This window comes from Eschscholzia californica, unplaced genomic scaffold, assembly GCF_041429995.1.
Source record: "Eschscholzia californica isolate CP2 unplaced genomic scaffold, dmEscCali1.0.p SCAF_3, whole genome shotgun sequence".
Lineage (NCBI taxonomy): Eukaryota > Viridiplantae > Streptophyta > Magnoliopsida > Ranunculales > Papaveraceae > Eschscholzia > Eschscholzia californica.
This window is the reverse complement of record NW_028238420.1, coordinates 14,128,794-14,141,493: the sequence shown is the minus strand read 5'-3', so window position 1 is coordinate 14,141,493 and position 12,700 is coordinate 14,128,794. Positions and strand designations below refer to the sequence as shown.

At 41.9% G+C, this 12,700-nt stretch overlaps 2 protein-coding genes across 2 annotated transcripts; both read right to left on the bottom strand.

The window, feature by feature from the left end:
- Window positions 1-1,220: 1,220 nt before the first annotated feature.
- On the bottom strand, window positions 1,221-1,748 carry LOC147548577 (uncharacterized). The gene has a single exon (XM_086668078.1). It carries the CDS (start codon window positions 1,746-1,748, stop codon window positions 1,221-1,223), a length of 528 nt encoding a protein of 175 aa, XP_086524204.1.
- Window positions 1,749-1,810: 62 nt separating this feature from the next.
- On the bottom strand, window positions 1,811-2,786 carry LOC147548576 (uncharacterized). The gene is made up of 2 exons (XM_086668077.1): window positions 2,204-2,786; window positions 1,811-1,905 (listed from the first exon to the last, which is right to left on the bottom strand). Exons 1-2 carry the CDS (start codon window positions 2,784-2,786, stop codon window positions 1,811-1,813), a joined length of 678 nt encoding a protein of 225 aa, XP_086524203.1.
- Window positions 2,787-12,700: the final 9,914 nt, after the last annotated feature.

The window sequence follows — 12,700 nt, the reverse complement described above, 5'->3', positions numbered from 1 at the left end:
AGGTGGTTCGCCTCATTAGTGCTTTCCTTTGTCTTGACTTGTTTAGAATATTATGTGTGTTGTTGATTTCTTTTCCTTAGTGACGAACTATATGTAGTCGTCGTCGTGTGTCGTTAGGCGCTCAGCCCTTTTGTTCGGACGACACGCGTCGGATATATGTTGTTTGTAGAGTTGACTTCAGGTTCAACTAGACTTCTTGTATTTTGATGGTTCAGGTGAACCCACTGGATTTCTTTGTGATTCTTCTTTTAAAGACATGGTACTATGATTTTTAGTTGGGTGGTTTTGATATCGTCTTATGAAGGGAAGACGACTAACACCTTACTGTGTTCAGGCGACGGCTAGCAGCTTGCTATCCCACCTTGGATGGATTACCAATCCTTTCTCACATAAATGATACGGCCAGCACCTTTCTGTGTTCAGGCATCGGCTAGCAACTTACTGTCCCAACTTGGATGGATTACCAATCCTAACTTATACAAGTGATACGGCCAGCACCTTACTGTATTCAGGTGACAGCTAGCAGCTTGTTGTCCCAACTTGAATGTATTATAAATCCTAACTTATATAAGGGATACGGCCAGCGCCTTACTGTGTTCAGGTGACGGCTAGCAGCTTGTTGTCCCATCTTGGATGGGTTACCAATCGTCTAGCGACCTACTATTCCTCTTCAGACAAGTAATTAGGTGACATTGATATTGATAAAGTTTGTACACAAGTAAGTACTGGATAAATACTTGAGATTTTATTTCTAGATTTTTGTTTACATTGGAAGTGATATCTTAGATTTAAAGAACATTACATTGATCTTGAGGAATAAGTGCAGGACTTTGTTCCATCTAAATTAATTTTGATGAACAGTACGTTGAAGTCGTTGTTGTCAAATGAAGAAGTGTTCGTCATTCAACTTAGGTGCCTGGTGATTTAAGTTGCCTGTTGGACAGGTGAGGGTTGCTTCGTATTGTTCTTGAGTTTCTTCATGGTCTTCTTATAGTATCCTCATGCCCCCCAGTCGAAGTGCGGAACTCTTCTGGTGGTTTGGACTTCGACTCTGACGTCCAGCCTCTTATTGTTTTTGCTACTTTGTTGTGTCTTGGAGACAGTTCCTGTCATCACACGTAGATAGTGAGGGGTGGTTGTTGGCGTAGCCAACAACCCTCCGACGCCCAAGTCAGTAGGTGATCTTTTGGGGAAAAGGCAAAATAGGAGAAGTTTCAAGGTTAGAAGTAGTACCTTCGTAAGTGAATGGCATTCCAGTTATTGCCTATGTTGAGGCCATCTTTTGATTGAAGTTTGTAAGCTCCTTGTCCCACTACCTTGGTAATGAGGTATGGGCCCTCCCAAGTAGGGGCTAACTTGACAGCTCCTGTTTCCTTAGTATTTTGAAATACTTTCCTCAGAACCCAGTCGCCAACTTTGAATGTACAAACTCTGACGTTCTTGTTGTAATGTTTGGCTGCTTTCTGTTGGTATGCGGCATTTCTGATAGCTGCCATGTCCCTTACCTCGTCTACCGTATCCAGGTTATGGCTAAGTAGTTCCCAATTGCTCTCTTTTGTGGTCCACTGGTATTGGGCAGAGGGGACTCCTGTTTCAGCTGGTATTACCGCCTCACAACCGTGTGCAAGGGAAAATGGGGTTTCCCCAGTTGGGGTCTTTGAAGTGGTTCTGTACGACCACAACACTCCTGGTAGTTCATCTGCCCATGCACCTTTAGCTTTCTTGAGTCGTTTTTTCAGTGAGTTCATTATCGTTTTGTTTGACGATTCTGCTTACCCATTGGATTGAGGGTATCTAGGAGACAAAAAGCTTAATTTGATTCCCCACTCCTTGCAAAAGTCTTGGAAATCAAAGCTGATAAACTGTGAACCATTGTCTGTGACAATCTCCTTGGGAACTCCAAACCTGCAAATGACATGTTTCCAAACAAAACTTTTTACCTCGCGGTCTCTGATTTGGTGGTAGGCTTCGGCTTCCACCCACTTGGTGAAGTAGTCTGTGACAGCAAGCATGTAGAGTCTCTGGCCTGGGGCCGTTGGTAGTTTGCCTACTATATCCATCCCCCATTTCATGAAAGGCCACGGGGATAGAATTGAACTTAGCTTCTCTGGAGGGAGGTGGGAAGTTTGGGCGAACCTCTGGCAGCTGTCGCAACGTCTAGCATAGTCAGTAGAGTCTGCTCTCATAGTCGGTCAGTAGTAACCTGCAGTCAGTGCTCTGTTGGCCAAGCTGCGACCGCCAGAGTGGTTACCGCATTCCCCCTCGTGTAATTCCTTGAGGACATACTTGGCTTCCTCTTGGGTGATGCATTTCAAGTAAGGCCCAGAGTATGATCTCTTAAGGAGCTGGTCGTCCATGATGCAAAACCTTGCAGCTTTGACTTTGAGTCTTCTAGCTTCATTTCGATCCTGTGACAACTCATCGTTAGTTAAGTACCTGATTATTGGTGTCATCCAGGTCTCTTCTGCATCTGTAACCGCTACCTCTGAAGGCTTTGTTTTCCATACTGCCGGCCACTGAAGTAGCGTTAGGGGGATTGTTTGTGCATCCTTGGTTGGAATTGATGACCCCAAATTGGCCAAGGCATCAGCGTGCCCATTCTCGAGCCTGGGTACCTGTTCAAAACTAACCTCGGTGAACTGACCTTGTAGTTCTTTTACATGTGACACATAAGCTGCCATCTTTACGTCTTTGGCCTGGTAGGTTCCTTGTAGCTGGTTAACTACGAGTTGGGAGTCTGATTTGATTGCAAGTTTCTGGACTCCCATCTCCTTTGCCAGGTTCATTCATGCGATTAAGGCCTCGTATTCTGTTTCATTGTTGGTGGCTTTGAAACCACATCTTATTGCTTGTTGGATTAGGTTGCCTTCTGGGGAAGTGAGAACAACACCAAGTCCGACTCCGTTCATGTTGCAGGAACCATCTACTGATAAGGTCCATTTGAGTTGGTTATGTTCCTGTAGATGGAGCAATTCTCCTTGTGTCTGCACTAAGGTGTTAGGTGTAAAGTCAGCAATAAAATCAGCCAGTACCTGAGATTTGATCGTTGTCCTTGGCTGGTAGCTGATGTCATGTTCGATTAACTCCACTGCCCATTTGGTCAATCTCCCAGACAGCTCTGGTTTGTGAAGAATATTCTTCATTGGGAAAGTTGTAACCACTACAATTGGGTGGCATTGAAAGTAAGGTCTTAGCTTCCTCGCTGCAGTAACAAGGGCAAGGGCAAGCTTCTCTAGCTGACTGTATCGAGTTTTAGCATCTAGCAATGACTTGCTTGTGTAGTAAACGGGCAGCTGCTTACTGTCTTCTTCACGAACAAGTACTGCACTTACCGCTGTCTCTACAACAGCAAGGTACATGAACAACTTTTTTCCGTCTTTTGGTTTGGAGAGCAGTGGTGGGGATGTGAGGTATCTTTTCAGCTGTTGTAGAGCTTCTTCACATGCGGGTGACCACTCAAAATTTTTCCCCTTTCGCAGAGTGGTGAAGAACAGATAGCATCTCTCGGAAGACTTAGAAATGAATCGGCTAAGTGCCGCCACTCTACCTGCAAGCTTCTGGACGTCCTTGATGCATTTCGGGGAAGGAATACCCATCACCGAATTGATCTGATCTGGGTTAGCTTCGATCCCCCTTTGAGTCACCATATAACCTAAAAATTTTCCAGAGGACACACCAAAAGAACACTTAGCAGGGTTTAGTTTCATATTATACCTCCTGAGTACCTCAAATGCTTGTTTGAGGTGTTCCAAGTGTTGTTCTGCTACTAAGGACTTGACCAACATATCATCGATGTAGACCTCCATAGTGTCGCCTAGCATGTTGGCGAACATTTTGTTTACCAGCCTCTGGTAGGTGGCACCTGCATTTTTTAGTCCAAAAGACATGACTTTGTAATAGAATATACCTCTCTCCGTGACGAAGGCGGTTTTCTCCTGGTCGTTTGGATGCATAAGGATCTGATTGTAGCCCAAGAATGCATCCATGAAGCTCAAGAGTTCGTGTCCGGCTGTGGCGTCTACTAGCATGTCGATGTGAGGTAGTGGGAAGGAATCCTTCGGGCATGCTTTGTTCAAGTCTGTAAAGTCAGTACATACCCGCCACTTACCGTTCTTCTTTTTTACAACCACCACATTGGCGAGTCAATCTGGATAATGCACTTCTCTTACTGATCCGATGTCGAGTAGCTTCTGGATCTCCTCGTTGATCACCTTGTTGCGTTCTGGTGCGAATTTCCTTCTTTTCTGTCTGACCGGGGTATGGGAAGGGTCTACCTGTAATTCATGAACTATTATAGAGGGGTCTATCCCTGTCATATCTGCATGAGACCAAGCAAAACAATCAGAGTTATCGGTTAGGAATTCAATGAGTTTTTCTCTAAGAGTAGGAGCTAGCTGTGCTCCAATTTGGACTTTGTGCTCTGGTATGTCAGGGTGAATTTGGACTTCATCCAGCTCCTCCATGCTTGGTTGGTTGAGGTTTGAATTGAGGGGCGTTCCGTTCTGTAATTACTACAAGGGCTTCTTAGGAGCCTTCATCGTGTTCTTGTAGCAGTTCCTGGAAGCTCCTTGATCTCATTTGATTTCCCGTACTCCCCAAGGTGTTGGAAACCTCAATACTTGGTGGTATGTTGATGGTACTGCCCTCATCTCATGGATCCAAGGTCTTCCTAGGATCATGTTATAAGCTGATGGGCAGTCCAGTACCACAAAAGTGGTGCTAAGGTTAATTCCTCCTGCATATACCGGTAACACGATTTCTCCCAAGGTATACTTCTGTTTTCCACTAAATCCTATAAGGACAGTAGAACGTCGGCAGATGCTCGATTCTTGTAGTCCCATTCCTAGCAAGGCATGAAGAAACAAGACATTAGTGGAGGATCCGTTATCAATTAGTATGCGTTTAACTAACACATTCGCAATAGTGAGAGAGAGGACAAGAGCGTCATGATGAGGGTTGACGAGCCCTGAGACTTCGTTGTCAACAAAGCTGATGGTTTGGTTGGTGAAAGTTGGGGTTGACGCCTCTGTCGAGTGGGCAGTTGGATTTGCTGCGATTCGTGCACTTCTTTTGGCTGCTGAGTGGCTTACTCCACTCACTTCCGAGCCACCTGTGATCATGTTGCAAGTCAACGTCGGGATCGGCTCCTCTGGCTCTTTGGGTCGGGCGTCTCCTTGGGACATAGTTTTCTTGCCTTTATCTGTCAGTAAGTCGGTGAGGTGACCCCTCTTTAGGAGCTCAGTAACTTCAAGCCTGAGGGCAATGCAATCTGCAGTAGTGTGCCCATGGTCCGAGTGGAATTCACACCACTTGGTAGTATCCCTCTTGTCGCTTGGCGTCTTTGTCTTCCCTGGCCACCTTACCGTGTTACCCATCCCTTTCATTACTGCAATCACCTCACTTGGTTCAATGTTGAGGTTGTATTCTGGAATCTTGGTGCAGATGGGTCCTTGCGGTTTCTCGTTCTGACGATTAGGTGGAGGGTTGAATGGCCTCCTGTTCTCCCTTGGAATTGGTCGTCTGGTTGGGTACGGATCATTGCTCTTGGCTTCTGACCGTCGTTCGTATCTTCTTGAGTGACAGTCTCTTGACCTATCTTCCTGTGAGTAGTATCTGTTCCTGTGGGCTTCATCTTCTTCCCACCTAATTTCAACCCAGGCTCTAGAAAGAACATCCTCCATTGTTGTGCAATTGAACTTGGTGAGTTCTTTGTACAACTCGCCATCTGGCAGTAAACCCTTCATGAATGCATCAACTGCTGTCTCCTGGTTGCAGTAAGGAATTGACACTTTCTCTCGATTAAATCTTCCCACATACTCTCTGAGTGGTTCACCTCCTCGTTGTTGGATTCGGTAGAGGTCACCAGGGAGTTTCTCCAGCTTCTTACTGCTTGCAAATTGCTCGATAAAAGTGTCTGTGAGCTGGGCAAATGAAGCAATTGAGTTATGGGGGAGGTTGGTGTACCATTGCAGAGCTGGGCCAATCAGACTAGACCCAAAACTCTTGCACATACACGCTTCCCGCAAGTCCCTTGGAATCGCAGCAGTAAACATCCTCTGTTTGTAAGAGACTATGTGATCGTCCGGATCAGAGGTGCCGTCATACATCTTCATGTTGGGAAAGGTGAACTTTCTGGCATCTCCACCAGAGCAATTGCATCGACGAACAGAGAATCGGCATAACTTTGACGAAGACTCTTCTTGAAGGGGGTCGGGACTCCTGAAATTCTAGTGATCAGGGCCTCCATTTCAGCTAGCCTCTTTGTTAAAGCTTGCTCTAAAGGGGTACCTGTATGTGAAAACAATAAGGGATTAGAAGCCATGGTGGACTGAGTAGGCATAGGGAAGATGGTAGGCATAGCAATAGTAGAAGATGAGTAAAGAAGAGCAGCCATGGTCTGCTGTTGAGTGAGAGCTTGTTGAAAGGTCTGTGTTGGAGCTAGGAATGAGCACTTGCGGATATTGTCCCCACTTGGCTGGTGGTGAAGCCTGCAGTAGTATTGTGAGGGGGTGTTGGGCGATTAGATGGTCCTCCTGCTTCAGAACTGCTGGGAGGTGGTCGATTGTCCCCTAAACTTTGTCTTCTTGGAACCACCAACTCGGTGATTCTTTCTTGCAGTAGCATGTTCTCTGCTCGGACAGTAGTGTTCTCCTCCTCCAAAGCTCTCAATCTTTCGACGTTTTCTTGCATCTGGGCAGTGAGTGCAGTAAGTTGTGATGAGAAATCCACAGAAACGTTGGGCATGTCTCCTTCCATGGTGCTTGTCTTTTCGGTAGTTAGTGGTTGGCCCCCTCCTTCTAGCGCCAAATTGTAGACGGTAAAATATCTACGGGTCGGAAAGTCTGACAGTCAACGAGTTGACGGTCAAAAGTCTTGTCGGGTCGAGTCGGATGCTTCGGGTACCGGCTACGTGTCGAAAAGAACCTGCACACAAAAAGAGAGAAGAGATCGTGAAGCCTCTGGGACACCAGGATGGCGCCGGCCTAAGAGGGCTCCGACGGTCAAGTCAGATAGATACTTGATCAAATATAAATGAAGTGAAAGTGGGCGATAGGGAGGTAACCGTCGTCGGAGTGCTTAGGTGTCGCGGCTCGTGGAGTTGTCGGAACAGATCCCCACGGTAATGATATACTTACTGTAATTAAGAGGGTGATGGTAATCAAGTATTGTCGTTAACTCGCTGGTCGTAAAGGAGACTTGCAATAAGGTGCTGGTCGTAAAGGGATCCGCAATAGGGTGCTGGTCGTAAGTGGATCGGACGGTGAGGATCGTTGGATGAATGAAGGCGATACGCCTAGCGTCTTATCGCTAGATGAATGATGCGGTAAGGAGGTGGTGGTATTAGGATGGTGATACGGCCAGCTAGTTACTGCTGGATGGGTGTTACCGTCAGCTCGTTACCGTTGGATGGGAGATATATCAGACCAGAGAGCTCTTATGCAATAAGGTGGTGGTCGTATGGTGTTGATACGATTAGCTAGTTGTCGTTTGATTTGTGACTATCAGACTCCTATCTCCCAACTTCTAAGACAATGAGTCAGAGACTTCGAGAGGATCAGAAGATCTTTGAGATGCTTATGAGAGAGCAAGTAAGTAGAGAGAATGGATTAGGGTACTCGAGTACTGTTGTCGAATATTGGGATGCCCTTGTCTGAGTTTTGCTTCTCGTATTTATAGTGGTGGAGAGGGATTTCCTTGATGACAACCAGCTAGTAACCGACGTATTTATTCCGTGTCATTACTCCAGAGAGATACGTTAAGGGCTAGAAGATCTGACCATCAGATGGATATTCGAATTTCTCGAGGGGCGACCAAGATGTTACCGCGTGTGCGGTAAGCTACTGGCCGGTAACGCCCGTCTTTAAGTGGCAGATACGGAATACTTACCACTAGTGCGGTTATGGATTGCGCAATAATCCTCTGGCCGTAAGATTGCGTAGTACCGGCGGGTGGTTATCGCGTGACACGTGTCAGATACGCTTAGTGTCAAGCGGGTATGGATTCGGTGACCGGAGTAGCGACTTGGGCCATTATCGGGCCTTCTTATTTAGCCTCGCGGGTTTTACCCTTACAAAGCGGTTGTTCCTTTATTCTACAGGCACCTCGTGGGGCGGATATTTGCCCATACAATTGGCGGGAAGGATTCACACCTACCCTTGCTGCAGAGTTTTTTAACATGAACATTCAAGTGCTCGGAATGTGATAGAAAGATGTTTTGGGTTATTAAAGCTTAGATGGACTATCTTGAGAAGTCCATCATTTTATCCCGTTAAGACGCATAATCGGATAATATTGGCTTGTTGTCTCTTGCACGATCTCATACGTCAAGAAATGTCAGTAGATCCATTAGAAGAAGCATTAGACCGACATATGTCAAATTATACACAACCACATGGTGATCCAATATCGTAATCGATTCTTCAAGACAGTGGTCTACATGGAGGGACGAATTAGCATATAAAATGTTCAATGAGTGACAGGCATCTAGGAACGCTTTTTCTCATGCCTTCCTCTTACTATTATCTTGAAAATTTTCATTTTAGATAAAAAAAAATAAGGGGTATTTAGCTATACCCCCTCATCCCTAATGTCCTATTAGGGATGCCCCCTTTTTTAATTGGATATTAGGGATACCCCATTTTTTAATTGGATATTAGGGATACTCCCTTTTTTGTACTTAAAAGTAGAAAACTACCCTTGTTCTTATTGTTTCTTCGATATCTTATATCTCTTCGATGTTATGTTTATCAACTTATTTTCGTTTCTCATTATTTTTTTCTCGTATCTATCTTTTTTTAATTTACTAACAAAATTTATCAAAAATTTAAAAAATTGATAAATCACAACAATTCGAAATAAAAATCGTACAAGTCGTTGTGATTTATCAATTTTAAATTTTTGATCAATGTTGTTTGTAAATTAAAAAAAGATGGATAAGAGAAAAAAATTATAAGTTGATAAACATAACATCGAAGAGGTATAAAATATCAAACAAAAAAAGAAACAATAAGAACAAGGGTAGTTTTGTACTTTTAAGTACAAAAAGGGGACATCCCTAATATCCAATTAAAAAAGGGGCATCCCTAATTGGACATTGGGGATGAGGGGGTATCGCTAAATACCCTTAAAAGAACTGGTTTATTTCTTTTTCGAATTACATCGAATATTAATAATTATAATAATCTTATTTTTATTGCAAGTTTGTTCAGTGATGTTGCTTATTTATTTTAATTATATGTGATGTATTTGTTTCTTATACATCCAAGCACCTCCTACTGATTTATAATCTCACTCCAAACCAACAAAATATCTATGGCTACCTAAAGAAGATGACAAACTGGTCTTAAGTGTCTGATAGAAATTGTTATTGGTGGACATTGGAAGGTGGAAAATGCTTTCCGATTAGGATAACTTTTTCATCTAAAAAAGTTGATGGAAGAAAAGTTACCAGGATGCAATATTAAAGGGGTGCCTCACATTGAATCACGAATTAAAATATTAAAAAAACAGACAACAACTATCTCAGTTATTATCTCAAACGCAAGTGGATTTACATGGAGTGAGAAGAAAAAATGGTTATATGTGAAAAGAGTATTTTTGCCGAATGGGTTAAGGTAAGTCCATTATTATCATTTATTATTATCTTATTTGAATTTATTGTGTACGTTGAGTTCTTTATTTATCACTTAAATATTTATTTTTCAGACTCATCCATCGGTCAAAGGGCTTAAAAGTAAGCCTTTTGCACATTATAATGCTTTGGCAGATATATACTTTTTAAAGAGAGGGCAAACCGAAAGGATGCCGGAGCACCAGCTGACGAGGAGGAACAAATTGATGCAAATGAAAATGATTCCTTCGTTGATGGTGTTGACGGGGTTGATGGTGAAACCAATAGGAAATGTGATTATGAAGCATCATTTGCTAATGAGGAAGAAACCCCTAACCCTAGTCCAGCTCCAAGCACAAGAACCTTAAACTCTAACAAGAGGAAACATTTTAAAAAATCAAATGAATTCGTAACAAGTTTGGGAATTATCGCTAGTTCGATTAAAAAAATTGCTGAAAGAACGACGGAATATATGTATAAGATGGTTGTAGCTCTTACTCATAACTAAGAAAATGAAACTGCAACCAAAGTGACAGCCGAGTTATCCAAGTTACCAGAAGGATTGGAGTATGACTAAATGCTAGAAGCAGCAGATATCCTCAATAGTGACTCTTCGAGAGCAGCTCTTTGGTTTAATATACCCTAGATATAAAAAATTATTTAGTTTAATATTTTTTTGAAAACTGATAAACAGAGAGAAGATATAAGAGAAGAGATAGAAAGAGATGGATTCTTTCCTCTTCTTTCTCTCGTATCTATCTATTATGGGCAGTGTAAACAGAGCTGTGAAAGAGATTTTATCACAGAGAACGTAGAGAGAGAGAGAAGGATTTAAATTCAAACAGAGAGAAGTTTTGGGAAGAGGATATTCATCTCTCTCTCTCTCTAAAAATTCAAACTGGAAACAAAAGAACAACTATGGAAGGAAAGCTGGGTATTTTCGAAAATGGAGAGAAGATACATATGAGATAATCTAGAGAGAGATCAATTAGCTGTGATGAAAGATTTTATAAAGATATAGATTTTGCAGAGAAGGAACCGTGGACAGCAAGGGTTAAAGATGGAAAGATTTGATTCACTGAGGAGGATTACTGGACTGATTCGGTTTTGGTATTATAAAAGAGGGAGGACACGGTTGGAGAGAGGGGGGAGAGAAAAAACCATCATCTTTATCATCTCGATTCTGCTGGTAACAAGAACGGAAACCACCATTGTTTTGATTTATTTTCTTCTTCTACCTTTGATTTATTTTATTTCCTTGTGAGAGAGAAATTAATAGCTTAGAGAGAGAGAGAGAGAGAGAGAGAGATTTACAAAGAGAGTGAGAGTGGAAATCAGTAAAGAGATTGTAGAGAGAGAGAAACAAAACAGATTGTTCTCTTTGGTTTTAAAACAGAGTTCATCATCATCAATTATATCTCGATTTGAGTAAAAAAAAACAAAATTTTATTTTAGATAATTTTTATTTAGGTTTATGAGCAGAATTTTATTTTAGATAAATTTCTATTAAGACCTTTATTTATTATCTTTAAATTCTAACCCTTTGATGTATCGTCTGATTTTAATATATAACAAAGTTAATGTCTATTTTAAGTAGTATAAGTAAGGGTAAAAGTGAACTCTTACAAAAACTTACATTCATATTCCTGTACGAACCAAATACCTAATTAAGAATATGTCAGGAGTAAAATTCTCATTCCTGGTCAAACCAAACATCGAACTACAATAATCTGATTCCCAAGAATCACGTTACGGGAATGTGATTCCCAGGAACCACATCCCATTCTCGTGCGCCGAACATGGCCTTAAGGTCTAAGGTTCGAATCCTTAAGTACACCTAAATGAAAGAATAACAAAAGTTAAATTTAATACGAATCTTATATTGTAATTTCTTTTCTTTGTGTTTTTATATTTTGTTTATGTTTAAATTCTTATTGCTACTTATAGTAAGTTGAAATATTTATCTTGACTGGTTTTACACTTGTGTTTAGATCAATCCGGTAAGAAAAACAAAAATAAAATTATCCAAAGTGAAGTGTTGATTGATAAATCATTTTTTCAACTTAAAATGTAAAGGGCCCCGTCAATACGTCCGCCTAGGCCCCCCCAAGGCCGATACTAACCAAATGTTGACAAAAGTTTTTGTTACTAATTCCTTACGAGGATCAACCTGGGCTATCCAGGGTTAGTCTTTGTAGTTTTATAACAGATTAGGGATAATATGGGGTCTTTACTTTAATTATTTTCATTTTTGGGACAATCAGGACGGGCAGTAAGGGAGGGTTTGAAGTTGGGAGAATTACCGAAATCCCCATGTTTTTAAATTCTCTTTACATAAATCCCCATGTTTATTTAATAATTACATAAACCCCCATGTTTAGTCAGGTTTCACGGAATTACACCGTTAGTGAGAGTGAATTTACGATTAAGTCCATTGGTTAAACAACCCCACTTTTCTTAGACCATTTAGTCGGGGCGTCTTCGAAAACTGACGGGGGCGCTTATAACCCCACCCCTTTCTTCCCCAAATCGACCAACAGTTAACAAAACAATCGATGGTGAATGCAACTCTCTCTCTCACTAACGATTTGGAGCTAGGGTCTCTGTCTCTCTCTCTCTCTCTAACGATAAGAAACCGAGAAGTGAACAAGGTGTACTATCACTCTCTCTCTCTCTCTCTAACGATTTGGAGCTAGGTTTCTCTAGGTACTCTCCCTCTCTCTTGTACTCTATCCAAACTACCAGGTTATGTATGAAATTGATGTAATTACGAGCTAGGGTAAGGGAATTAGTCTGAATTTGAAATTTCTCGAACTAATGTAGAAACCTTCTGAATTTGAAATTTCTCCAGCTAGGGTAAAGGGTTTCTTTGAAATTTCTCCAACTAGGGTTTCTCAAACTAGGGTTGTGAGATAAACACACGAAAACTGAAGCGGATATTCTTCATGAGCTCATTCAAAGCAAGGACTTCCATCATGATGAAATTATCCGAATTTCAACTACAAGGAGTAGAGCACAGCTTAATGCAACTTTCAATTGCTACAAAGATGAACGCAAAATTTCAGTTACAAAGGTATTGAAATTCAAAAG